Raw genomic sequence first — 24,754 nt, 5'->3', positions numbered from 1 at the left:
TGTGTGAAGGTGTGTATTATACTGTGATTATGAGAGTTACAGATGTGTAAACACAGGTCAATGTGGCTCTGTGTGTGTAAACTGAGTATCAGTGTATTTTGAAAACCAAGAGTGTGCAGCACTTAGCTGAACAAACCAATTTATGTAATTTAAATATAAGAAGCAAAACAACCCAGATAGCCTACTCTCCCTCCCTTCCTCTCTCTCGGATTCACATATCAGGCCTGCAGTGCGGGAGGACTCAGAGGGACTCAGCCAGGAAGGGGGTGTGGAAAGGTCTGGGATCAGCTGAGATCAGCTGATATCGATGGGGTAAAGCTGAAGGGATTTCTGCCTGTAATCCAGGCCTGATCCTGGTTCAGGCTGCAGAGTCAGGAGAGACGAGCAGAGAGGAGATATACTGTCAGCTCCAGCCATCAGAAGCAGGAAACGCTCTTTATTGACCTGTCTAAAGCACACCTGCTCAAATACTAAGAATGGTCAGGGTTTTGCCTGTGAAGCTCAATCTATTTTAAATGATTTCAAATGATACATGAAATTATTTTTAATCGTATTTGAACCCAGGTTTAAAGTGCTGCTGCAGACAGAGTTCACTCCAGCCCTGATCTTGGATCCTTTGTTCTAGTATAGCACCATGGTTTTGTCCTCCTTTATCATGCACATCAATTACTGCTGTTGCTCAAAGTGCTACCAGTGCAGAAATATACAGACCTGGTTTCCTCGGTCGAACACTGTGTATTACTGCATATATGTTCACAGACATACACCTAGAAACTCCCACCATATTAAGCAGTAGAGTGGCGAATGGTTACCAGCACATTGATATAAAAACAGGCATAGACCAACTGCCTCTGTAAAAGACCTGTAGCACCGGAGATAAAGACAGTATCTCCTAAACAAAAATAACCTCCTTCCTCCAACGCATGAGTCATGGCCTAGAACCTGAAGCAAAGGCATATTTACAACAGCAGCTGTGTGTGTGCGTGTTGTGCATGTGCGTGTTCATTCCCCAGACAGAGGAGTCAGTCCAACTTGAAAGAGTAGTCAGCTGGACCATGCCTCTCCTCAGCCTGGCACTCTGGTGACAGTAATTGCCATGTCTAATTAGAGAGGAATGTGTCAGTAATGCATCTCTTGCTTGGTTCCCAGGTGCCCTAATGAGTCTCACCCTGGGTTCCCAGGTGCCCGAATGAGTCTCACCCCGGGTGACCTAATGAGTCTCACCCCGGGTTCCCAGGTGCCCTAATGAGTCTCACCCCGGGTTCCCAGGTGCCCTAATGAGTCTCACGCTGGGTTCCCAGGTGCCCTAAATGATTCTCACCCCGGGTTCCCAGGTGCCCTGCTGAGAGGATCGTTAGTCATACCCAACCTCTACCATTAAAACACACTCTTGGTATAGGGTGCCCTTAGCAAGCTGATCCTAGATCTGTGTCTATCCCCAACATCCTCACCTCAACCATTAGGGGGGAAATGCAATACTGGCTGAGATCAGTGTCTAGGAGTAAAACTTCTCTGAACAGCAGAGGGAGCAGTCTCAGACTCTCAGCTACACCAAAACACCCCTGATAACATAAACAGATCTGTTATCACACAGAGAGTTCTATCATCATGCCCATTCACTGGCTTTGCACTGAGGGGGCAAAAAGAGCAGAGTGGTAGACGTGGAAGGAGGATGAGAGGGTGAGCAAGTGGTGGGAGGGGTGTAGTGTGTAAAATTACTGTGGCATCTCACACACACACAGTACTCAGGGCAACAACAGTAAATTATCCCTTGTACCTGAATCATTCATTTAATGCATTTCACTACGAGTCTGTCATCTAATAGCATCAGCACAGAGCAGAGGCAGAAGCTGAAGCTACAGTACGAGTTTGGTGTACATTTCACCCCAGTGCAGTGAAGTACACAGAGAGACCTTGTCAGTCCCGTAAGACCATAGAAAGAGGTAGAAAGGGATGACAACAAACACACAGAGAAAGAGGGAGCAAAAAAAAGATTAGCAATGACAGAGAAAGAAAACCGTGACTAAGCTGATAAAAGGAGAATGAGAGAAAATAACAAAAAGGAGGACAATAAATTAAGTAGGGACCTTTTGTCTGAGGAGCTTGCTGCGTACGCGACCCCATAGCTTGGCCCCGGTGTTGGTGTGCCTCCTGATGGCTGAGGAGGGGGTTTGAGGCTGCTGAAGCTGCTGCTGGTTGTTCTGCTGCTGGTCCACCACACAGCAGTGCTGCTCCAGCCGCTCACACACTGTGTTCAGGTTCATGTCGGACACCAGGACTTCCGTCATCCTACCTGAGACTGTGTGCTGAGACGTCTGTCCCACAAGGGGTTAATATGAACTAACTAACAGGGAGTCAAATTTTAAAGGTATCCACTTCCCGAGTGGTCAGATCCAGCACTGTCCAGAAAAACCTCACGTCTAAGGTTGGAGATTTTCTTCAAAATGTTGAGACGAAAAAAGGTCTCAGTTGATGTTCATTTAAGAAAACAATGTGAAAATGTCTGTTTCAAATGTAAGATGAGGCAATAAGGAAGGTTCAGTCCGTGAGAACAGAGAATCCTGAGATGGTTTTCAGTCTTCTTCTAAAGCTGCAGAATTCCACACTGGTCCCTCTCTGGGATGTCAAGACTATTCCACACTGGTCCCTCTCTGGGATGTCAAGACTATTCCACACTGGTCCCTCTCTGGGATGTCAAGACTATTCCACACTGGTCCCTCTCTGGGATGTCAAGACTATTCCACACTGTGCTTCTGCCAGCATCTCCACGGCTCACAATCTGATTTCCAGGAACGCAAACAGAGACACGGAGCACAGTGCGAGGGCGAGAGAGAGAGAGAGAGAGGAGGGATGGTGGGAGAGAGAGGGGGGGAGCTGCTGCCGTCACCAGCCCTGTTTCTCCAGATGTGAGAACACACCTCCAACAAACTGAGAAAAAGAAAGAGATTAAGAAAGAAAGAACTACAGAGAGAGAAAGATGACAAACCCTGTTGTGTGCCTTTCCTCTTAGCCTTCATGCATGTTATCATTTCCCACAACTGGTAACCAATCAAGGAAGTGAGTAAAAGAGGGGAAGTAAGGAATGTGAGGGAGCGAGAAGAGGGCAATGTGACTGAGACGAGGTTTATTTAGACCACATCTGAACTGGGACCACATTTCAGCTACATGTAATGGAATCTCAAAGAACGACATTTTCACTGCTGATTTGAAGGGTGAAAAAAAGGTACTAAATGGTTCTCTCACACCCTCTCGTAATCTGACAAGCACATATTTTTTCTCCATGCCTTCCATCCTCCACTCTCTCGCCCCCCATCTCTCCCTCTTTCTCCTCCCCCTTTTCTCTTCAGCTCTCTCCCTGTGTGCGTGTTGCCATGCGTTTTCTCAAGATTACTTCTCCTCCACGCTCCACTGAGTCCTCTGCCCATTATTTGTGTGTGTGTGTGTGTGTGTTAAGAGTGGGATTCCTCCAGCCCCTCAGCCCCTCTCCCCTGCCCCTAGGGAGATGCAGGGCTAATTGACCCCCAGTGTTTCCACTACGCTAGTTAACCCCTTACCCCCACCACCCTCAGCCATCCAGACACATATCAGGGAATCATTCATATGAGTCTTTCTATAAACTAGGCTACCAGTGAGGATTTCCTACAATGGAAAACTTGTTACAGCTGTTGATAAGTCGTTGATAATAATCTGCTATTTTTTTTACCATCATTACATTGCGATAAGGGGAGATCATAGCTATATTCAATAAAATTCACAAGTTGATTTAAAACCCTTTATCACGGTTGTCTTGACAGATTTCTCCAAAAACATGTGACATTAAACATTGCATTTTTGTCAGTGTAAGTTGTTGTTATATCCTATATTAAGCATTAATCAGTTCAATCAGACATTGAACTTGAACCCTGTAAGAATCCTGTATAGAGAGCTCAGAAATGCTGTGTAAGTACATCATGTGTTGTGTTACATGGTGGAAACAGTTTTCATAGGCACACAAATAATAAATGAGATTGAAAAATGGAATACATCTAACTGAAAGTGTCACCTTACCTTGATACTTAAAACCTAAATCATTAATGTGGTTCTTCAATAATTATGCATAATACCTGGATGCACAGTTGGTGTTGAACTGTTTAATTACACTGATATTTTCACACATCATCATCATCTGATCGAGGGAGGAATTCTCCAAATGACAGCCAAGTGAGAAACAGCTGTTGTGTTAGTGCAATGCAACAACAGCCCAAGTGTTGGAAAAAATGTTTTTGCGAGGTATGTCCAGAATATGTTGCTCTCTCATTCGCAGTGGCGATTTTATCAGTGAAATGCGATTTTATCAGTGAAATCCTGGTGCATCAAAAAAAAGAGCCCCTACACAACACTCAACAATACATTAATTGCATTATAACGGTGCCCACAAACTGTTAGGGCCTACATAAAGGAGTCCCAACAGCATTCCCAACACCTTACCACTGCTACACCTGGCTATCAGCAGAGCCTTGTCTGGCAGAAAAACTGTTCATTCAACCTCATTTGCTGCCTTTTAAAACAATATAGCTGACATGGCTGACTTGCTTAAACAAATGGTGGTTTCTACTAACAATTGAGATGTACAAACTATGGCATAAGTGAATAAGAGGCAATCCGTCATTTTGATTAAGACATTAATGAGAGAGCAAGGATGGATGTGGTCAATATAAATATTTGTTTAGCACTTTGAAATGTACAGCGACAGAATTCAAAACATGGGCCATTCTTACAGTGTTCTCCCTGTACACCAAGTCAGAACCGTAGGTTAAATAAACGGGGCATATAAGCAGACAATGAAAGCTCTTCCAATATTCAATGATTACATTTCTCTATATAAAAGGTTATAGGCTACATGTGCACCACCAAGTCAGAATATTAGGTCGAAATTAAGAAGGAAAAATAGATCAAATTATTGGGGTGAGGCACATGGGCTACTAACAGCTTACTAAACATAAACTTAGTATTACTTTCTTAGCTACAGTATACATACCTCCCTGGCATATTACATCATTTATGAGGCAGCATACAATACATTTTTGGACTCACTTTGTTGTGCTGTGCTCATTTGAACAGGAAGGTGGCGTGGCGGTCCTTCGTGGGAAAATTGTGTCATCAAACTTTGGCATCAAATATTGGAATATTGGAAGAGCTTTCATTGTCTGCATTCTCTGGATTTATGGTGCTTTCAACTGGGAACTCGGGGGGGGGGGGGACAAGGTTGAATGATGATGACGTCAGTGATCTTCAGGTCATAGCTCTAGAAAGAGGACAGTGTTCCCGACTTACAATTTTGAGTTGGATGAACGTTCAAAACGTATTTTCCCATTTGGAGCTCGTTTTTTCCGCAGAGATCCCAGTTGTCTTGATCTCACTGAAGTCAGATTTCCCAGTTCCGAGGTAACAGTTGTTTTGAGTGCGGCAGAAATCATGCTGGATTGACAGCGTGGTCAACATTGAATGTTTATCATTTTAAGCTTGGAAAGGAGATCCTTAAACCCAGACTTGGGACCACACAGCCACTCAACTTAATAGCAAACAAGTGATTGCTTTGCAATGCTTGCAGTTAGCCACTGATTCCTTCCAAACCTCTCATTGTTGAATTTGCAATTTCCAACTTGTTGTGTAATATTTATGCCCAATGGCCGATGAGCACCGATACATTTTATCTATAATTTCTCTTCATATGACAAGGGTCATATTTGCCAGTAGAAAGTATGATGTTGACATGATCAGTCCAATCAAAGCTACTGTACATATGTGATTTCATGTCATTTTATCTGTGGCCAATGACCTTGAGCCTTCTTGGATAGGCACTTATAATGTAACTCTATGGCAGCACAAAGGGTCTTGAATTTTCGACCTCTACCCTTAGATTTGGTGGTGAAGCAGTGTCCCCGTGAGTGACAGAACACTGAGCCAATCACGGCGCAACTAGAGAACATTACCAACCCCTACACTTTGTATTTTCCGCTGGCTGCCCCACCACCACCACAGAAAGAACTGAGCTAGACTGAAACGCCTGCATTTTGGAGCTGCCTTACTCAAGAAACCAAAAAAAGAGACCATGTTTGTTTGCTGCTTTATTAACTCAATGATAGATATATTTTTTACATCGTTTGCCAAAATAACATGCAAAACAGGTAACCACCCCAAAAATAAAAAACGTAATACAAATGTGGGGCTCAAAACAGGCTCTGAATGACAGGTCGCCACTCCTCACTCATTCTGCTCCCGTATAACTATCTGTGATTTCATTTTTCATACGTTTTTGTGAGATGTGGCAACTTTCATTTGTTTCCCTCTGCTTCAATTGAATGGTGTTGCGCTACTCTGTTGAGGTAAAACCATGTGTGGTTATTATGTGGACGACAACATCTCATGTTGGCTTCAATTTGTCTTTCCATACAAATCCTTCAATTACAAAAAGGAACCTGGTTTTTGGCCACTTTCTCATTATAAAAACACAAATGGTAAGATTAATGATACCACTATTCATGGCTTTATTATGCATGAATCCAATTTATTTAATCAGGCAATGTCCACATTAATCACCACATATTTTAGAATGTAATAATAATTGGAACATCAAGGCCCCCAGAAAATGCATAATTAAAGTGGTACTAGCCTACTTTTCTTTTACACTTTTTGCATGCTTTAAAAAACAACAATGATAACATTAAGGTCCTTTAACATTACAATTAAGTGCTTGTAAACGTCCCTGAAAGCCCTTGAATTTGACTTGCCAATATCTGTATGAGCCCTGAGGATGTATATTCCTAGACCTGTGTTGTATAGGTGGAGTTATGGGCCAACTTGCATATATTACCTTTTATTCCCCTAAGTACACATGTGGAAATGATAAAAAATATTTTTGTTGTTGTTTCAAACCATTTTGAAATGTTGATCCTAATGTCACACATTGGCCCCATTATATAAAGACCCATATACAATATATTATATCCAGCCACTGGAGACTACGACAGTGATTCAGAATCTACTCTCAGAAAGCACAACTGAGGATACACAGTCAGACATGGATGATGGATGAATAGTTACGCTGCAAGCTTTGAAAGGGAATAGTATATTGTATAATGAATGGATCGATCCAGGAAAGCCATGCTTGTCATGATTTATCTGGTTCCATATCTCTTCTCCATTTATTTCTATGAAGGAGAAAAGGAGAACGGCGGAAGGCTGCACTTCATAGCGTAACAGAGACAGATGCTCTCCACAACAGTAGCTATGTATGGTCATACAGACGCACTATACACTCTATACTGAGGTAGACTGCTATCTTCAGATAGCAGCACTGAGTCATGGGAGGGGAACACAGAGAGGGTACCAGGCAGATAACACACATGTCATATATGAAAGAAGAAATGCATGCATTGATTGCACAAATACACACAGTAAGATGAGAATCATTCTGAAGCTAATCAGAATAGGCTCTTCCCACAGCCATTATGCCTAGAGACCCATCAGTTTGGTCAAAGCAAGACAAAATCAAAACAAATGTAAGCCAAAAGGCAAGGAGGAGATAGGCCAACTACTCGGTTCAGTACAGTACTCGATCACTGGTAATTCCATTCCAACTCATGTTCCCTCTCTCAACAACTCTTATCACAAGTTAAACAAAGCCAGTCAGTGTTGTCAGCCTTCAGCCTGGACTCAATATGATGTCATACATGACCGTGACAGACCATGGGGGTTACGTGAATGACATCGTGTAATGATAATAATAAACCTGTGTTCAGATAGGAGATAGTTAGCGCCCTTAACTGTGAGTATGTGAGTATGTGCGTATGTTCGGTCTATCTGTGCTTCGGACAGATGGGACTAACTTCTCCTCTCTGCCTGGCTCTTTGCTGTTTTCAATCAGGGTCTGACCATAGCGGGCTATTTTTTTTTTCTAACTCAGGATTATAAGCATGAAACATGTATACAGTCTGGTGCATCATTTCTTGGAAAGAATGTCTGGGAACCATTTATAATTATATATATATATATATATATATATATATATTTTTGGTGATTAAGGGAGTCCGAGTCACTTGCATTTTTGGGGGAAGACAACTATGGCACAGCACGAGGCATTGAAACAACATGAACTCCTCAGCGACACTGCTAGATAGTAATGCAAGATTCCACTGTATATTCAAATAAAACCAAAACAATTCACTGAATCATTCCTCATATTCACAATGTATTGGCAGAGAGTTAAACACCGAATGAGTTTGACCTGAATCCATCATGGTTGCAATCAACCGTGTCCTCCCGCTGTGAATGAATAGCAATGAGCCTTCAAAAAGATTTGTCAGTTCTAGCAGGAAGTCTCCACCTCAGTCAACTGGAACAATCAGCTCCCATTAAATCCCAGTTATATTGGAAGACATACTGGGAGCACTAGAGTCAACTGGCTGTTAGTGTTCCACTGCTTCTCTTTCAACTGTCAACTATCTCTTCTTCCCTCTGATCAGCCAGACAGCAACAACAACAAAAGGCAATGCATCAGCACCTCTTCGTCTTTTTTTAGAGGATGTCTAGTTAGCAGTTACCCCTGCATTGTCTCAAAGGCTTCTTTTGTCTTTACTGTACTTCAATGGGAAGTCACCGTCTAAGAGCGATGATGAGAGATTCTATCTTCTTTAAATTCATTTAAAGTATCTGAAGAAAGCTTGGGTTAATTTCCTCTACTGTTAAGGAGTGTTTCTGTTATAAAGGCTGCAGTGTACATATACAAATAGGATGATAGAATAGCTTTCTGTGTCCATCAGATGATATAGAATAGAATGGACAGAAAAGAACAAGTAGGTCTTTGTTTATCCGTGTGTTTGACAGTGTTGTCTCCCACCACACAGCGTCAGTATAAGGAACATGAGGCTGAGGGGAGAGCAGATCAATTCATCAACACTCTTTCTTGAAGATTGACAGTTCAGTTAGTCCATCACTCCAAATTAAAATGACTTCACACGCACAAACACGCAGAACTTCACTCAACAGTACCCAAACACACATACTCCTACTTGCCAAAACCTATTCAACACCCCCCCCCCCCTCCAGTATTTCCTCATGGCTTATTTATGTAGTTAATGACATGTCTACATCATCTATGCTGAATGATGTAGGATATGCGGAGACCCTGCTTTGGCAGAATCACACACACACACACTTGCGAGTTTGTAGATGCACGCACACAAACACTATAATGATGTCAGGTCCTGGAATGTGTGTAGAGCTTTGCTTGGAGAGAGGGAGACAGAGTCACTTTACCCCTACCTACCTACGCAATTACCTGGACTAACCTGTACCCCCGCACATTGACATAGCACCAGTACCCCTGTAAATAGCCTCGTTATTGTTATTTATTGTAAAGAAAATAATAATCTTGCTTTAGTATATTTGTCTTATTCTTTTCTTATTATATAAAAATATTTACTTCCTTAAAAAAAATCTGCATTGTTGGTTAAGGCCTTTACAAGTAAGCATTTCACGATAAGGTCTACCTACACCTGTTGTATTCACCACATCTGACAATAAAAGTTTGATTTGATTTGACAGAAAGTGAGAGGGGGGGGGCGAGAATTAGAGAGCAAGAAAGAGAGAAGAAAATAGGAGAGAGAAAGAGAACAAAAAAAGTGGGAGCATACAATATGTTTGGCCATTGCCAGATATAATCCATACACCTGACAGGTGTTGTATATCAAAAAGCTGATTAAACAGCATGATCATTACACAGGTGCACCTTGTGCTGGGGACAAAAGGCCACTCCAAAATGTGCAGTTGTGTCACACAACAATGCCACAGAGGTCTCAAGTTTTGAGGGAGTGTGCAATTGGCATGCTGACTGCAGGAATGTTCACCAGAGCTGTTGCCAGATAATTAAATGTTAATTTCTCTAACACAAGCTGCATCCATCGTTTGAGAGAGTTTGGCAGTACATTTTTATTAATTTGATTTTATTTATTTCACCTTTATTTAACCAGGTAGGCCAGTTTACAACTGTGACCTGGCTAAGATGGAGCAAAGCAGTGCGACACAGACACAGAGTTATACATGGGATATACAAACGTACAGTCAATAACACAATATAAAGATATATTTACAGTGTGTGCAAATGTAGTAAGATTAGGGAGGTAAGGCAATAAATAGGCCATAGTGGCGAAATAATTACAATTTAGCATTTAAGCACTGGAGTGTTAGACGTGCAAAAGATGAATGTGCAAGTAGAGATACTGGGGTGCAAATGACCAAAAAATAACATGGGGATGAGGTGGGCAATTTACAGATGGTCTATGTAAAGGTGCTGCTCTGTCAGCTGATGCTTAAGGTTAGTGAGGGAGATAAGTATCCAGCTTCAGTGATTTTTCCAATTTCCAGTCATTGGCCGCAGAGAACTGGAAGGCGGCCAAATGAGGAGTTGCTTTGGGGGTGACCCGAGAAATATACCTGCTGGAACGCGTGCTGCGATGGTGACCAGTGAGCTGAGATAAGGCGGGGCTTTACCTAGCAAAGACTTATAGATGACCTGGAGTCAGTGGGTTTGGTGACGAATATGTAGTGAGGGCCAGCCAACGAGAGCATATAGGTCACAACGGTGGGTAGTATATGGGGCTTTGGTGACAAAAAGGATGGCACTGTGATAGACTACATCCAGTTTGCTGAGTAGAGTGTTGGAGGCTATTTTGTAAATGACATCACCGAAGTCAAGGATCGGTAGGATAGTCAGTTTTACGAGGGTATGGTTGGCAGCATGAGTGAAGGATGCTTTGATGCGAAATAGGAAGCCAATTCTAGATTTAATTTTGGATTGGAGATGTTTAATATCAGTCTGGAAGGAGAGTTTACAGTCCAACCAGACACCTAGGTATTTGTAGTTGTCCACATATTCCAAGTCAGAACTGTTCAGAGTAGTGATGCTGGACGGGCGGGCAGGTGCGAGCAGCGATCGGTTGAAGGGCATGCATTTAGTTTACTTGCATTTAAGAGCAGTTGGAGGCCACGGAAGGAGAGTTGTATGGCATTGAAGCACTTCTGGAGGTTAGCTAACACAGTGTCCAAATAAGGGCCAGAAGTATACAGAATGGTGTCGTCTGCGTAGAGGTGGATCAGAGAATCACCAGCAGCAAGAGCGACGTCATTGATGTATACAGAGAAAAGAGTCGGCCCGAGAATTGAACCCTGTGGCACCCCCATAGAGACTGCCAGAGGTTGGGACAACAGGCCCTCCGATTTGACACACTGAACTCACACCTCACCCACCCGCCCGACTATCATCACTACTCTGGACGGTTCTGATTTAGAATATGTGGACAACTACAAATACCTAGATGTCTGGCTAGACTACCAGACCATGTGTATGGCGACATGTACAGTAGGCGACCGGTTTGCTGATGTCAACGTTGTGAACAGAGTGCCACATGGCGGCGGTGGGGTAATGGTACGGACAGGCATAAGCTACAGACAACAAACTGCATTTTATTGATGGCAATTTGAATGCACAGAGATACCGTGACGAGATGCTGAGGCCCATTGTGGTGCCATTCATTCACCGCCATCACCTCATGTTTCAGCATGATAATGCACAGCCCCATGTCGCTAGGATCTGTACACAATTCCTGGAAGCTGCGTACTCGAGACATGTCACCCGTTGAACATGTTTGGGATGCTCTGGATCAACGGTACGATAGTGTGTTCCAGTTCCCGCTAATATCCAGCAACTTAGCACAGCCATTGAAGAGGAGTGGGACAACATTCCACAGGCCATAATCAGCAGCCTCATCAACTCTATGCGAAGGCGATGTGTTTCGATGCATGAGGCAAATGCTGGTCACACTAGACACTGATTGGTTTTCTGATCCGCGCCCCTACCTTTTTTTAAGGTATCTGTGACCAACAGATATATATCTGTATTCCCAGTCATGTGAAATCCATAGATTAGAGCCTAATATATATTTTTTTTATATTGACTGATTTCCTCTCATGAACTGTAAGTCAGTAAAATCTGTTGCATGTTGCGTTTATATTTTTGTTCAGTATAGACAACCAGTGTGGCACAGTTCGCCTCCCAGCCCTCTATAAAGACTTGTCCATTATCGAGCGGCTCCATAAGAGACAGATAGGCTCAGCCCAGGACACAACTCAGTCCTACCTGCGATTCTTCACTGAACACTTGACTTTCAAAACATTATTTCCAAACGTGTGTGAAGTGGCCTTAAACAACCCTGGACTGTTTTGCGAATTAGCATTCATTGAGTCATTCCATTGGCAAGTACAGCTTGGATTCCAATATGAAGAATCTCGTTCTAGAGTAGAAACCAAACATGAGGGCTTTGAACTGACACCCACCGGTAACATGAACCGACACACTTTTACAGCTGGACGGTGTTTCCTCCAACACATTGGTGCGGCTGGCTTCCAGATTAAGCGAGCAGTGTGTCAGGAAGCAGTGCAGCTTGGCAGGGTCATGCTTCGGAGGACGTGTGGCTTTCGATAGACGCCTCTCCCGAGTCCGTAGAGTTGCAGCGATGAGACAAGACTAACTACCAATTGGATACCTCAAAATTGGGGAGAAAAAATAAATAAAATACAATTCCAGGTCAAACCATCCTAGAGAATAATATTGTAGTTAGTGACATCACAGACGTAGCAGGAGAGGCATTCCCTTTAACCACATTATGAAATACATGTGAAAAATGAAAACACAGGATCATAACTCATGATGAAATCTAATGAAAGTGGAGACGCTTTGGGGTTATTAAGATTCCTCTTAAATAAATGACTAACTTCACTGGATTCATCTATGGGTCATTGTGAGGTGTGTGTGATGTGTGGTGTACTGTGTGCATGGAAGGGGTTGGGCTATGGGCAGTGATGGAGGCCTATGATTGGTGGTTGTGACAGCCTGGTAATACAGATAGCCATAAGCCATATCCTTGGCGGATAATTCAATCAGCTTTAATTCTCCAATACCATGGCCGCCCGCCTCTATAAATATCACTCCTAAATTACCCCCCTCTGCCATTTTCCCTCCTTCCTATCTTGCCTCGTTCTTTTACTAAAACTGTACACGGGGAGGATAGATACCGCTGTACTGCTCAGAATCACAATGGAATGACAGCTGGGTGTTGCAGGGAGGGGCGAGGGTAAGGTGTGTGTGTGTGTGTGAGTGTACACATACATGCAGGCTCAGTATGTGTGTGTCTGAGTTCATGATGTGCGTTACCATGTGTCAGGTCTTTCATGTGAGGGGGAGCCCAGGGTGAGAAGCTGACAGCCCAGAGGGGGGTCTTCCCTGGCTGAGCCCTCCTGCTTTCATGTGAGTGGACCGGGGGCAGAACTCAGATTAAACACTATCATCACTACAGGCTCTTAGAACAAAAGGAGACAGGGAGCCATCATTATCATAGAGCACTCACTGTCTCTGAGAGCGGATGGATGGGAAGCAGAGTTGAGAGGGATGGAAAGGTTGGTTGGGAAGAGGGGGGGGCATAGGGAAGCGTGTCAGGGGGGTTGCGTCCTGTGTCTGTTCACAACCCTGACTGATCAACCCACTGGGGGGAGCTCACCTTCAACCACGACGTTGCCATGGAGACTATAGTTGCACTAGTGCACGTACGTGGCTCTCTTAGATCAATACGGTGCTGCTGCAGCGAAACGCCACATGGACCAGTGGTGGGGTGACGGAATCGTACTGATGCAAGACCCGAGCTAGAGGCGGTAACGAGGAGCGGTAGCTAACGATCTCTGTGCCTGTCTGGCTGACAAACCTCCTGCTGCATATACAGAACGACTGTAGCATAGCTAGTTCTCCCTTACCCAGGAGAGATGGCTGAACAGCATAATGAACATGGAAGATCATCTTTAATTCATAGGAAGTGCTGGTGATGGTTATGGTGCCTTGCTGTTCTCTAGTTTCAGAGCTCTCCAGGAAAGGCAGTGTTACTGGGGGATGCTGTGGACTCTCTGTGTGCTGGCTACTATGGGGGAGTGCTCAGTCATGTTCAGTTAAAGTGGAGCAGGTAGGCTAGCCATTTTGGGGGGTTTATTGGTAGAAGTCAGGCGACAGGTAGCCTAGCGGTAAAGAGCGTTGGGCCAGTAACCGAAAGGTCGCTGGTTCGAATCCCAGAGAGGAATAGGTGAAAAATCTGCCAATGTGCACTTGAGCAAGGCACTTCACATTAATTCCTCCTGTAAGTCGCTATGGAAAAGAGCGTCTGCTAAATTTCTAAAATGTAAATGAAAAAATGTGTAGCACTACATAATATATACGTACATACATACAAACAGTGTTCCCCTGGATCTCAGTGGTTTGTTACCCACAGACCAGGCAGGGGACATGGATGGGAACAACTCACTGACACAAAGGGAAGGAAACCTGAGAGAAACTACTCTAGATTTGTGATCTAGATTTAATGTGTGGTCGTCATGGGTTTAGTGGAGCATAAGGTCACCAGGTAGAACTCAGAATACTGGACAAAACAATATGATCACTTCATCATCTCCAACTAAAATGTCAATCACAAGAAAATAAATGAGCCCAGGTGAATTTAGCTTTTGGAAAGATACCGACAGCCTTTATGGTGATTCCATTCCTGCTGCTGTCCCTTGTGTTCGAAACACAGAGTCTTTGGTAGTAGAAAAGATATGAAGCAGTCAGGACCTTGTGTTCGAAACATAGAGTCTTTGGTAGTAGAAAAGATATGAAGCAGTCAGGACCTTGTGTTCGAAACATAGAGTCTTTGGTAGTAGAAAAGATATGAAGCAGTCAGGACCTTGTGTTCGAAACATAGAGTCTTTGGTAGTAGAAAAGATATGAAGCAGTCAGGACCTTGTGTTCGAAACATAGAGTCTTTGGTAGTAGAAAAGATATGAAGCAGTCAGGACCTTGTGTTCGAAACATAGAGTCTTTGGTAGTAGAAAAGATATGAAGCAGTCAGGACCTTGTGTTCGAAACAGAGTCTTTGGTAGTAGAAAAGATATGAAGCAGTCAGGACCTTGTGTTCGAAACATAGAGTCTTTGGTAGTAGAAAAGATATGAAGCAGTCAGGACCTTGTGTTCGAAACATAGAGTCTTTGGTAGTAGAAAAGATATGAAGCAGTCAGGACCTTGTGTTCGAAACATAGAGTCTTTGGTAGTAGAAAAGATATGAAGCAGTCAGGACCTTGTGTTCGAAACATAGAGTCTTTGGTAGTAGAAAATATATGAAGCAGTCAGGACCTTGTGTTCGAAACATAGAGTCTTTGGTAGTAGAAAAGATATGAAGCAGTCAGGACCTTGTGTTCGAAACATAGAGTCTTTGGTAGTAGAAAAGATATGAAGCAGTCAGGACCTGTGCCCTTTGACCGACTCCTGAAATGAGATGGAGATCTGAGTGGAGTTTCACCTGTTTAAATAATTCAGTCGATCAAGTCGGCCAGTCGGTCAGTCAGTCGGCCGGTCAGTCAGTCGGCCGGCCGGCCAGCCAGCCAGCCGGACAGTCAGCCGGACAGTCAGCCGGACAGTCAGCCGGACAGTCAGCCGGACAGTCAGCCGGACAGTCAGCCGGACAGTCAGCCGGACAGTCAGCCGGCCAGCCAGCCGGACAGTCAGCCGGACAGTCAGCCGGACAGTCAGCCGGACAGTCAGCCGGACAGTCAGCCGGACAGTCAGCCGGACAGTCAGCCGGACAGTCAGCCGGACAGTCAGCCGGACAGTCAGTCGGACAGTCAGCCAGTAGGCTAAATAGATGTGTGTTAGGCCTCAGCTGCAGCCATAACCACCACAAACAGCTGGAGAGGTGATGGTGTGAGAGGAGGAGGGAGGGAAGGAAAATATGTCTCAAAAAAAGAATGTGGTGCTGCTAAACCTTAAAGAGGAGAGCAAGGTCACAAAAATGTCTCTATATAACTCTAGTTCAAAGGTCAAAGAGAAGCTAAAAACCTCATCATCATCATCATTGGCAATGCCCACCATTAAACAAATCATGGAAAGGTCAGTTCCGCTTCACAATGTGTAAAAGCCATCAGTTCCAGGCTGTGTGAAACAAACATCTATTTCCAGGTGAGACAAACAGAGGAATATCTATAACCACAATAACCAATAAAACAGCCCTCCTGATGTAGCCATACATCCAGCCAACCTTCTACTTTAACATTCCACAAACCCAGGAAGCAAAAGCAATCCTCCAGATTTGTAGCTCCACACTGAGCCTGACACTATAACCTATAACCTATAACCCAGCCTGAACCATTATGGCATCCATCTGATGCTGAGTAGCAGTCCTGGTGACCTTGGTCCTGTGGTGCTGTCTATCTTGGCCTGGCCTCTCTGAGCTGTTCTTCCAATATAAACACAGATCAGGTTACTAGTGTTGGGAGAAGGCAGATATTGGCAGCAGGCTGTATGATAATCATGTTGCTGAAGCAGCATGTTGTTCACCCCATGAAGACAGTTGAATACTTCAGAGGAACTGCAGAGGACGTAGGAATGAATTATTCAAAATAGTCACGCAAGAGTACGTTAAATCTCAACAAACCACTTTCAAGTCCATTAATAAGCTAAAATCCCACTTGTGAGTATCAAAATGGGATGTCTTCTCCTTTCCCTCTCCTTCCTCCTATTCACAGTGAGGAGTGTGGTCAGTGATTCCTGGCCTTTCTCCAGCCCCACCATTATCTCTCCTCCCAGTCTTATGGTCAAAAGCCTGCAGCAGTTCTATCTACTCTACATCTATACTCCATTCAAGGATGCCAACTCTCTCCGCTCTGTAGGGCATTGGCACTTTCTGGCCACACTCCTCAAAATCCTCAAAATCTATTACACAACACACTACATCCTTCAATGTTCTCTGTGTCTCTGAAATAGACTTTAGTACAGTGAAAGTGCCCCCACACCCACTCAGCTCTTTAAAGTAGCAAATACCCACTCTAATCATGTGAACTGAATAACATTGTTCCTGCCGGGTGCTTAGCTTAAGAGTATATTCAGATGAATTCACGACAAAGTTTGTTACGCAAGAGAGAGGGTGCTTCAAGCAGGGAAATGTAGCGCATAGTGAGTGTCTGAAAGACCCACAAGGGAGAGAAAAGTTTGCAATGTTTTTTTGGATAATAATTATTAAAAAATTGCATCAAATGTTATTGGTCACATGCACCAAATACAACAGGTGTGGACTTTACTAACGAGCCTGTTCCGAACAATGTTAACAATTACAAAAATTTAAATAGAAAAGAAGATAAACAATAACGAAGCTACTGAATATACAATGATTACCAGTACCGAGTCAACGTGCAGAGGTACGAGGTTGTTGAGGCAATTGAGGGGATATACAGTACGTACAAATGTGTACATCATTTAAAAAAATGTATTTTCACAAATTAAAACCTGTAGTGCAGGTGTTCATTGGTTGTGGCACATTAGAGCTTTAGAGCTGCAGCCATGCTCGTCATAGAGACCAGTCAGGTGTTTCTCCACTACAGCCTTGGTTGTACCATTTACTTCATACCCAGTGCCATAGAGTCCTGGAAACATGCTGGTTAAGACACCCTTCGACTTCCATGTCAGGAAAGAGAAGGTCAGTTACAGTAGTTACCACACCATACCTCATCTCCCAAAGGGCTGACAGGTGAAACACAGTAGTTACCTCACCATACCTCATCTCCCAAAGGGCTGACAGGTGAAACAGTAGTTACCTCACCATACCTCATCTCCCAAAGGGCTGACAGGTGAAACAGTAGTTACCTCACCATACCTCATCTCCCGAAGGGCTGACAGGTGAGACACAGTAGTTACCTCACCATACCTCATCTCCCAAAGGGCTGACAGGTGAAACACAGTAGTTACCTCACCATACCTCATCTCCCAAAGGGCTGACAGGTGAGACACAGTAGTTACCTCACCATACCTCATCTCCCAGAGGGCTGACAGGTGAAACAGTAGTTACCTCACCATACCTCATCCCCCAAAGGGCTGACAGGTGAAACAGTAGTTACCTAACATACCTCATCTCCCAAAGGGCTGACAGGTGAAACACAGTAGTTACCTCACCATACCTCATCTCCCAAAGGGCTGACAGGTGAAACAGTAGTTACCTCACCATACCTCATCTCCCAAAGGGCTGACAGGTGAAACAGTAGTTACCTAACATACCTCATCTCCCAAAGGGCTGACAGGTGAAACACAGTAGTTACCTCACCATACCTCATCTCCCAAAGGGCTGACAGGTGAAACACAGTAGTTACCTCACCATACCTCATCTCCCAAAGGGCTGACAGGTGAAACAGTAGTTACCTCACCATACCTCATCTCCCAAAGGGCTGACAGGTGAAACAGTAGTTACCTAACATACCTCATCTCCCAAAGGGCTGACAGGTGAAACACAGTAGTTACCTCACCATACCTCATCTCCCAAAGGGCTGACAGGTGAAACAGTAGTTACCTCACCATACCTCATCCCCCAAAGGGCTGACAGGTGAAACAGTAGTTACCTAACATACCTCATCTCCCAAAGGGCTGACAGGTGAAACACAGTAGTTACCTCACCATACCTCATCTCCCAAAGGGCTGACAGGTGAAACAGTAGTTACCTCACCATACCTCATCTCCCAAAGGGCTGACAGGTGAAACAGTAGTTACCTCACCATACCTCATCTCCCAAAGGGCTGACAGGTGAAACAGTAGTTACCTCACCATACCTCATCTCCCAGAGGGCTGACAGGTGAGACACAGTAGTTACCTCACCATACCTCATCTCCCAAAGGGCTGACAGGTGAAACACAGTAGTTACCTCACCATACCTCATCTCCCAAAGGGCTGACAGGTGAAACAGTAGTTACCTCACCATACCTCATCTCCCAAAGGGCTGACAGGTGAAACACAGTAGTTACCTCACCATACCTCATCTCCCAAAGGGCTGACAGGTGAAACAGTAGTTACCTCACCATACCTCATCTCCCAAAGGGCTGACAGGTGAAACAGTAGTTACCTCACCATACCTCATCTCCCAAAGGGCTGACAGGTGAAACAGTAGTTACCTCACCATACCTCATCTCCCAGAGGGCTGACAGGTGAGACACAGTAGTTACCTCACCATACCTCATCTCCCAAAGGGCTGACAGGTGAAACACAGTAGTTACCTCACCATACCTCATCTCCCAAAGGGCTGACAGGTGAAACAGTAGTTACCTCACCATACCTCATCTCTGAGAGGGCTGACAGGTGAAACACAGTAGTTACCTCACCATACCTCATCTCCCAAAGGGCTGACAGGTGAAACACAGTAGTTACCTCACCATACCTCATCTCCCAAAGGGCTGACAGGTGAAACACAGTAGTTACCTCACCATACCTCATCTCCCAAAGGGCTGACAGGTGAAACACATTACATATTTTACATTTAAGTCATTTAGCAGACGCTCTTATCCAGAGCGACTTACAGTAGTTACCTCACCATACCTCATCTCCCAGAGGGCTGACAGGTGAAACACAGTAGTTACCTCACCATACCTCATCTCCCAAAGGGCTGACAGGTGAAACAGTAGTTACCTCACCATACCTCATCTCCCAGAGGGCTGACAGGTGAAACACAGTAGTTACCTCACCATACCTCATCTCCCAAAGGGCTGACAGGTGAGACACAGTAGTTACCTCACCATACCTCATCTCCCAAAGGGCTGACAGTGAAACACAGTAGTTACCTCACCATACCTCATCTCCCAAAGGGCTGACAGGTGAAACACAGTAGTTACCTCACCATACCTCATCTCCCAAAGGGCTGACAGGTGAAACACAGTAGTTACCTCACCATACCTCATCTCCCAAAGGGCTGACAGGTGAAACAGTAGTTACCTCACCATACCTCATCTCCCAAAGGGCTGACAGTGAAACACAGTAGTTACCTCACCATACCTCATCTCCCAAAGGGCTGACAGTGGAAACACAGGGGGTCCTGGAGGGGTTTTAGGAATATTTCACCCAAGATGAAAACAATTACATCAGGCAGCCAGGTTAATGGCTGGCGGCCGAAGGGCCCAATTGGGAGGCCACCCTCAAGAACCCAGGAAGTCAAGAGTTATTGCTTCCCATTACTTCCAGCAGTGCGGTTGTGAAAGGGGCAAAACAATAGGATTTAGCCCTCATTACCTATCATGGTGTTTATAACAACTCAATCTCTTACAGCAACACATTTCTCATGGAAAATGAATGCTTAGCTTTAGTACTATAGACAAATGATTAGACTGGGGTATTGGCCAAGTGGATGGCTGTGTGTTTACTGGAAACAGGAATATCAGTTATCAACTTTATAAACCGAGGGGTGCTGTTGAATTGTGCACAATACAATTCTAGAGCAATGCTGAAGTCATTGTGACCTTTGACTTGCGAGATGAACAATCTGCAAATGTATATTTGGGGCGGCAGTGTAGCCTAGTGGTTAGAGCGTTGGACTAGTAACCGAAAGGTTGCAAGTTCAAATCCCTGAGCTGACAAGGTACAAAATCTGTCGTTCTGCCCCTGAACAGGCAGTTAACCCACTGTTCCTAGGCCGTCATTGAAAATAAGAATTTTTCTTAACTCCTAGTAAAATAAAGGTAAAAAAAAATATTCAAAAAATAAAAAAAATATTCAAAAACAAGGGAGAGGTTCTCTGCATTCACTGAAAACAACCTAAAGAAAATGAGAAAAAAAAGCTGCAGCATAGCAAAGCTGAGACAGCTGGCAGTGACGATTCATTGCTCAAGTCGTTTCCTCCGAAGGTATGAGCAAGCAGTCATTTTACTGAGTGAGTGAGTGAGTGAGAGCTCAAAAACAAACTTCCTCTAGCTCTACAAGACCAGAGAGTCAACGGCTACGGAGAAGTCACAGTCAGACGGCAGGGGCAGCGAGGCACCGGTTAGACGCTGCCAACGGAGAGAGAACTACGCTGCCTGCCTCCTGAGAACCTGCTCATCTCCCCCCGTTGACCTCCTCCCTCTGGTCAAGCCATGTGGTTCCTTCTAGACTGTCACTTCATCTGTTGGAGGCTTGAAACACTCCAAATATTCTACTCTGGCTGTAAATCGTAGTCCATACCTACTGTATCATAGAGATCTATTATTTGATTCTTGTTTGTTTCGTAATGAACATTTTTGTAATGAAAAGTGCAATAGAAGTAGAATGAATAATCCTAAATATAGCTGGCTGACCACAGCCACAGACGAGGGCTTCAGTGATTAGTGTGGTAAGTCCTTCACATGTCTGGACAGGAAATGGACAATCTGCCCCCTGATCTCGTGGAGGGGAAAGCATCAAGTCGGATCAAAAGCCTGGGAGTAACCATTGTCCTGCTGTATGAACGCAGTCAAAAATGACTGGGGGTGTGTGTACTGTATGTGTGTACTGTATGTGTGTACTGTGTACTCATGTTATTGAACGTGTGAGTGAGTTTTCAAGTACATACTATTCAAAAGTCAACGTTTTGGTGAAATGAAAAAGCACCGGGCTGCACCTTAGCTGATATCCATAAACAAACCTTTCTCTCATCACACCTGGCATATACTATATAGTTAACCCTGGTTAACATAAGCAAGGAAGCTGAGAGTTTACACAGCCCAGATACGATTTAAGGGTAGACCAGCTCGTAATGCAGACCATGGTACTAACAAGGTTCTAACAAACGGCATCACTGTACATAGCACTGTGTTTTGACAGGCATCAGTAGCAGTGCACCCCCCCCACCTTCCAAGCCTGCAAAGCATGTATTATGTTTTGAGAGGCCTGGCATGTTGTCTCCTCTCAGGCCTGCCCAGCCAGCAATCTGCTCTTCTTCTCTGCCCTTTACCTTATCAGACCAGTGGAGGGGAATGAACACAGAAGGGTCAGCAGAGACATGAGTCTGAAGGGGAGAGGCCCACAACCGTCCGCACGGTAGGAACATGGCACGGCAAGCACACAACAACAGGCAGTTCTTAAATACTGTGTGCTTACGGACTGTTTAACTCCATACCAGGTCTTAAGGGGAAGGAACGTTACAATGCTGATATACTGAGCATCGATGTGGTAGTGTACAGGTACTGTATGTAAACGTGAAAGATGATGAAATAGTACAAATATATTTGGGATTTGCTTTTAAAGGTAAAAAGGAAGAGGGATTAAGTTCTCACTTCAATTTTGGTTTCCATAGCAGAGAGCATTTTCTGTTTTCTTACACATTTGACCATTTGATCCCCTTCAATAAACTCAGCTGTCACTTTTGGGTGGACCGGATGCAGGATGCTGCTTCAGTTCAGAGTTTATATGGATCCTGATCCACTGGGCTCATCCTTTAAATCATCCACTATGATTCACATAAACACTTTTACACATTGCTTGGACAATTTAATCCCATTTTAAAACACTCTTCCAAAACAACCCCGATCCATTACATCGGTAGATTGGTATCTCCTGTTTACTGCTCAGGTCAGAGGTCAGGGGCTAGAGGTCATGAATCGAGCCCGTACAGGCCCCATCATCAGTTATTTGAAGAGCTGGACCCAATTTAAAATGCCTTTCAACCCCAGGAAGATTTCTCCCATTATTATCTAGGTTTGCTTGACAAGACAAGATGTTTAGGAGGCCTGCTCTGCTGCTCACCCATACGAGACGTGTGTGTGTGTTGTGCATGTGTCTGTGTAGCACGAGTGTGAAACCGCAATGCCGTGAACTCCGTGTCCTGTGAGTAAGGCTGTTCTTGTCCTGAGTCTGTACGGCTGGGGGCTGTCTGACTCCTACAGAAACACTGCTCTAATCATCACAATTGAATTGTAGTGTCCTGCATAGCTAACCTAGTGGAGGATGGACCTTGTATCTCAGGGATGAGATGGCTTTGCAGGGCAGAGTCCAGCAGTCAGCTACTTCAGACACTGTGCTGTTTGTTATCAGTCTGCTGTGGGACGGCCTTGACCAAACAAACACACATCACAACGCAGCGACACAAGGCATGGTCAGACGTCACACGGGGGAGAGAGGGGGAGGGGGAAGAGAGAGAGAGAGAGAGAGAGAGAGAGAGAGAGAGAGAGAGAGAGAGAGAGAGAGAGAGAGAGAGAGAGAGAGAGAGAGAGAGAGAGAGAGAGAGAGAGAGAGAGAGAGAGAGAGAGAGAGAGAGAGAGAGAGAGAGAGAGAGAGAGAGAGAGAGAGAGAGAGAGAGTAAGAAGGAAAGAGAGGGAGAGCGCAAGGGAGAGAGGAAGAGTGAGAGAGAGGGGGTAAGAGGGGAAAGAAAGAGAGAGGGAGAGCGAGTGAGAGCGAGAGACAGGAAAGAGAGAGGTGGAATCCTGAGATGTTTGGTGGTATTATTACATTTCAACAAGTACCCTTGGAGTTTAGTGATGCAAACACACATCTGCCCCAACCATTCAAACAGATAGCTCTGGGTAAGAGATAAGAGTAAATGTAAGAGACCACTGACAGTCAAAATACCCATAAAAAAACAAACATTATTTCTCACGTAAACTATCAAAACTCAGCCACAGTTTGACGTCATTTCAGTAACTGCATAAGAGTGGCAGTTGAAAAGGCCATATCTTGGTGGATAATGAAGTGTTTGGCTGACAAAGTGGCAAGAGAAGGAAGGGCTTGATAACCAAATGACATTTAAAGGTGAATTAAAATCTATCACTGACATTTTCATTCTGGCTCTCCCTCTTGGCCTTTCGTTGATGAAAGTGAGAACGCTCCCAACAGGAAGAATCTGTCTAGATAACGACAAAGAACACTTCTATTTCATGAATGTAACCTTTCAAATTCCTCTCAGTGTGTGCGTCTGTGTGTGCCCCCGTGTGTGTAAAGTCAACAGAACAGCTCATAAGAATGAACATTTCATTCTTGTTTGTTTGTGCAGGTGATGAGAAGGGCTCAGGATGATAACCAACAGACTGCAGAGCTCCTGTCATCTGAATGGTGGAGAGATGATACTCTAGGGTGAGCAATAGGAGAGGAGACCTAAAGACAACTTGAGACCATTTCAGTACACAAACGGATAGTTTCCACACGCACGCCATAGATGACCCTGTGTGTCACAGAGGTGTTTTCCATCATGCAGAGTTCCCTGGTCTCCCTTAGCGCCAGTTTATACCTGGGATCTGACCAATCACTGTGGGATTGAGACAGGCAGAGGAGAATTACCAGGGAAAGGACAGCAAGCTCAAGGGCCGCCCAAGTACACACACGCAGACACACATGGACACACGCACACAGTGCTCCTTTCAGAGACAGGAAGGGCAAGGCCCCTGAGTCCTGGTGTGGTGTCCTGGTGAACGTGACTATATGGACATAGTCTACACAGAAACACAGTCAGGGAGCTGTGGCAAAGTCCACGCCTGTTGACTCTACACTATATATCTCTGCATCCACTATAGTGACTCATTCAGACATCGAATCAACTCAATCACTGATGCAAGTCACTGATGCCGTAAGACACAATATTGGGTGGGTATTCTATTGTGACGTTCAAATCCTGATTATGATGTCAAAGAAGATGCTTTGTTTCAGTGGGTGGATTAAATACTGCCTCTATTTCTGTGGGAGATCCCAAGTTAGCAAACATTCCCTGAACATTCTGTTTGCCCCAGTTCTGTTCTGTTCCCAGGAAGTCATGTTGTCCTTGGGCCACGGAACCAAATACCCCTCAGAAAAACCACTTCTCAGTTGGAAAACAACAGTATTAGTATGTGTGTGCGTACGTGGGTACTAATACTGTTGTTTTCCAAATGACAAGTCGTTTTTCTACCTACCTACCTA

General features: G+C 44.4%; 1 protein-coding gene across 8 annotated transcripts in view; it reads right to left on the bottom strand.

Moving 5' to 3' along the window:
- LOC135548594 (active breakpoint cluster region-related protein-like) overlaps positions 1 to 24,754 on the bottom strand; it is a 229,614-nt gene that overhangs the window by 24,146 nt on the left and 180,714 nt on the right. Inside the window, exon 1 of one of the 8 annotated variants that reach the window (XM_064978356.1) lies at positions 2,088 to 2,815. The exons of the other annotated variants lie outside the window; for them this stretch is intronic. Coding sequence (XP_064834428.1) covers positions 2,088 to 2,288 — 201 coding nt within the window. The 5' untranslated portion in view covers positions 2,289 to 2,815. Of the gene's footprint in view, positions 1 to 2,087; positions 2,816 to 24,754 lie in introns of those variants that run through there. 8 annotated transcript variants of the gene reach the window in all.

This window comes from Oncorhynchus masou, chromosome 11, assembly GCF_036934945.1.
Source record: "Oncorhynchus masou masou isolate Uvic2021 chromosome 11, UVic_Omas_1.1, whole genome shotgun sequence".
Classification (NCBI taxonomy): domain Eukaryota; kingdom Metazoa; phylum Chordata; class Actinopteri; order Salmoniformes; family Salmonidae; genus Oncorhynchus; species Oncorhynchus masou.
This window is presented reverse-complemented; position numbering and strand designations above follow the sequence as displayed.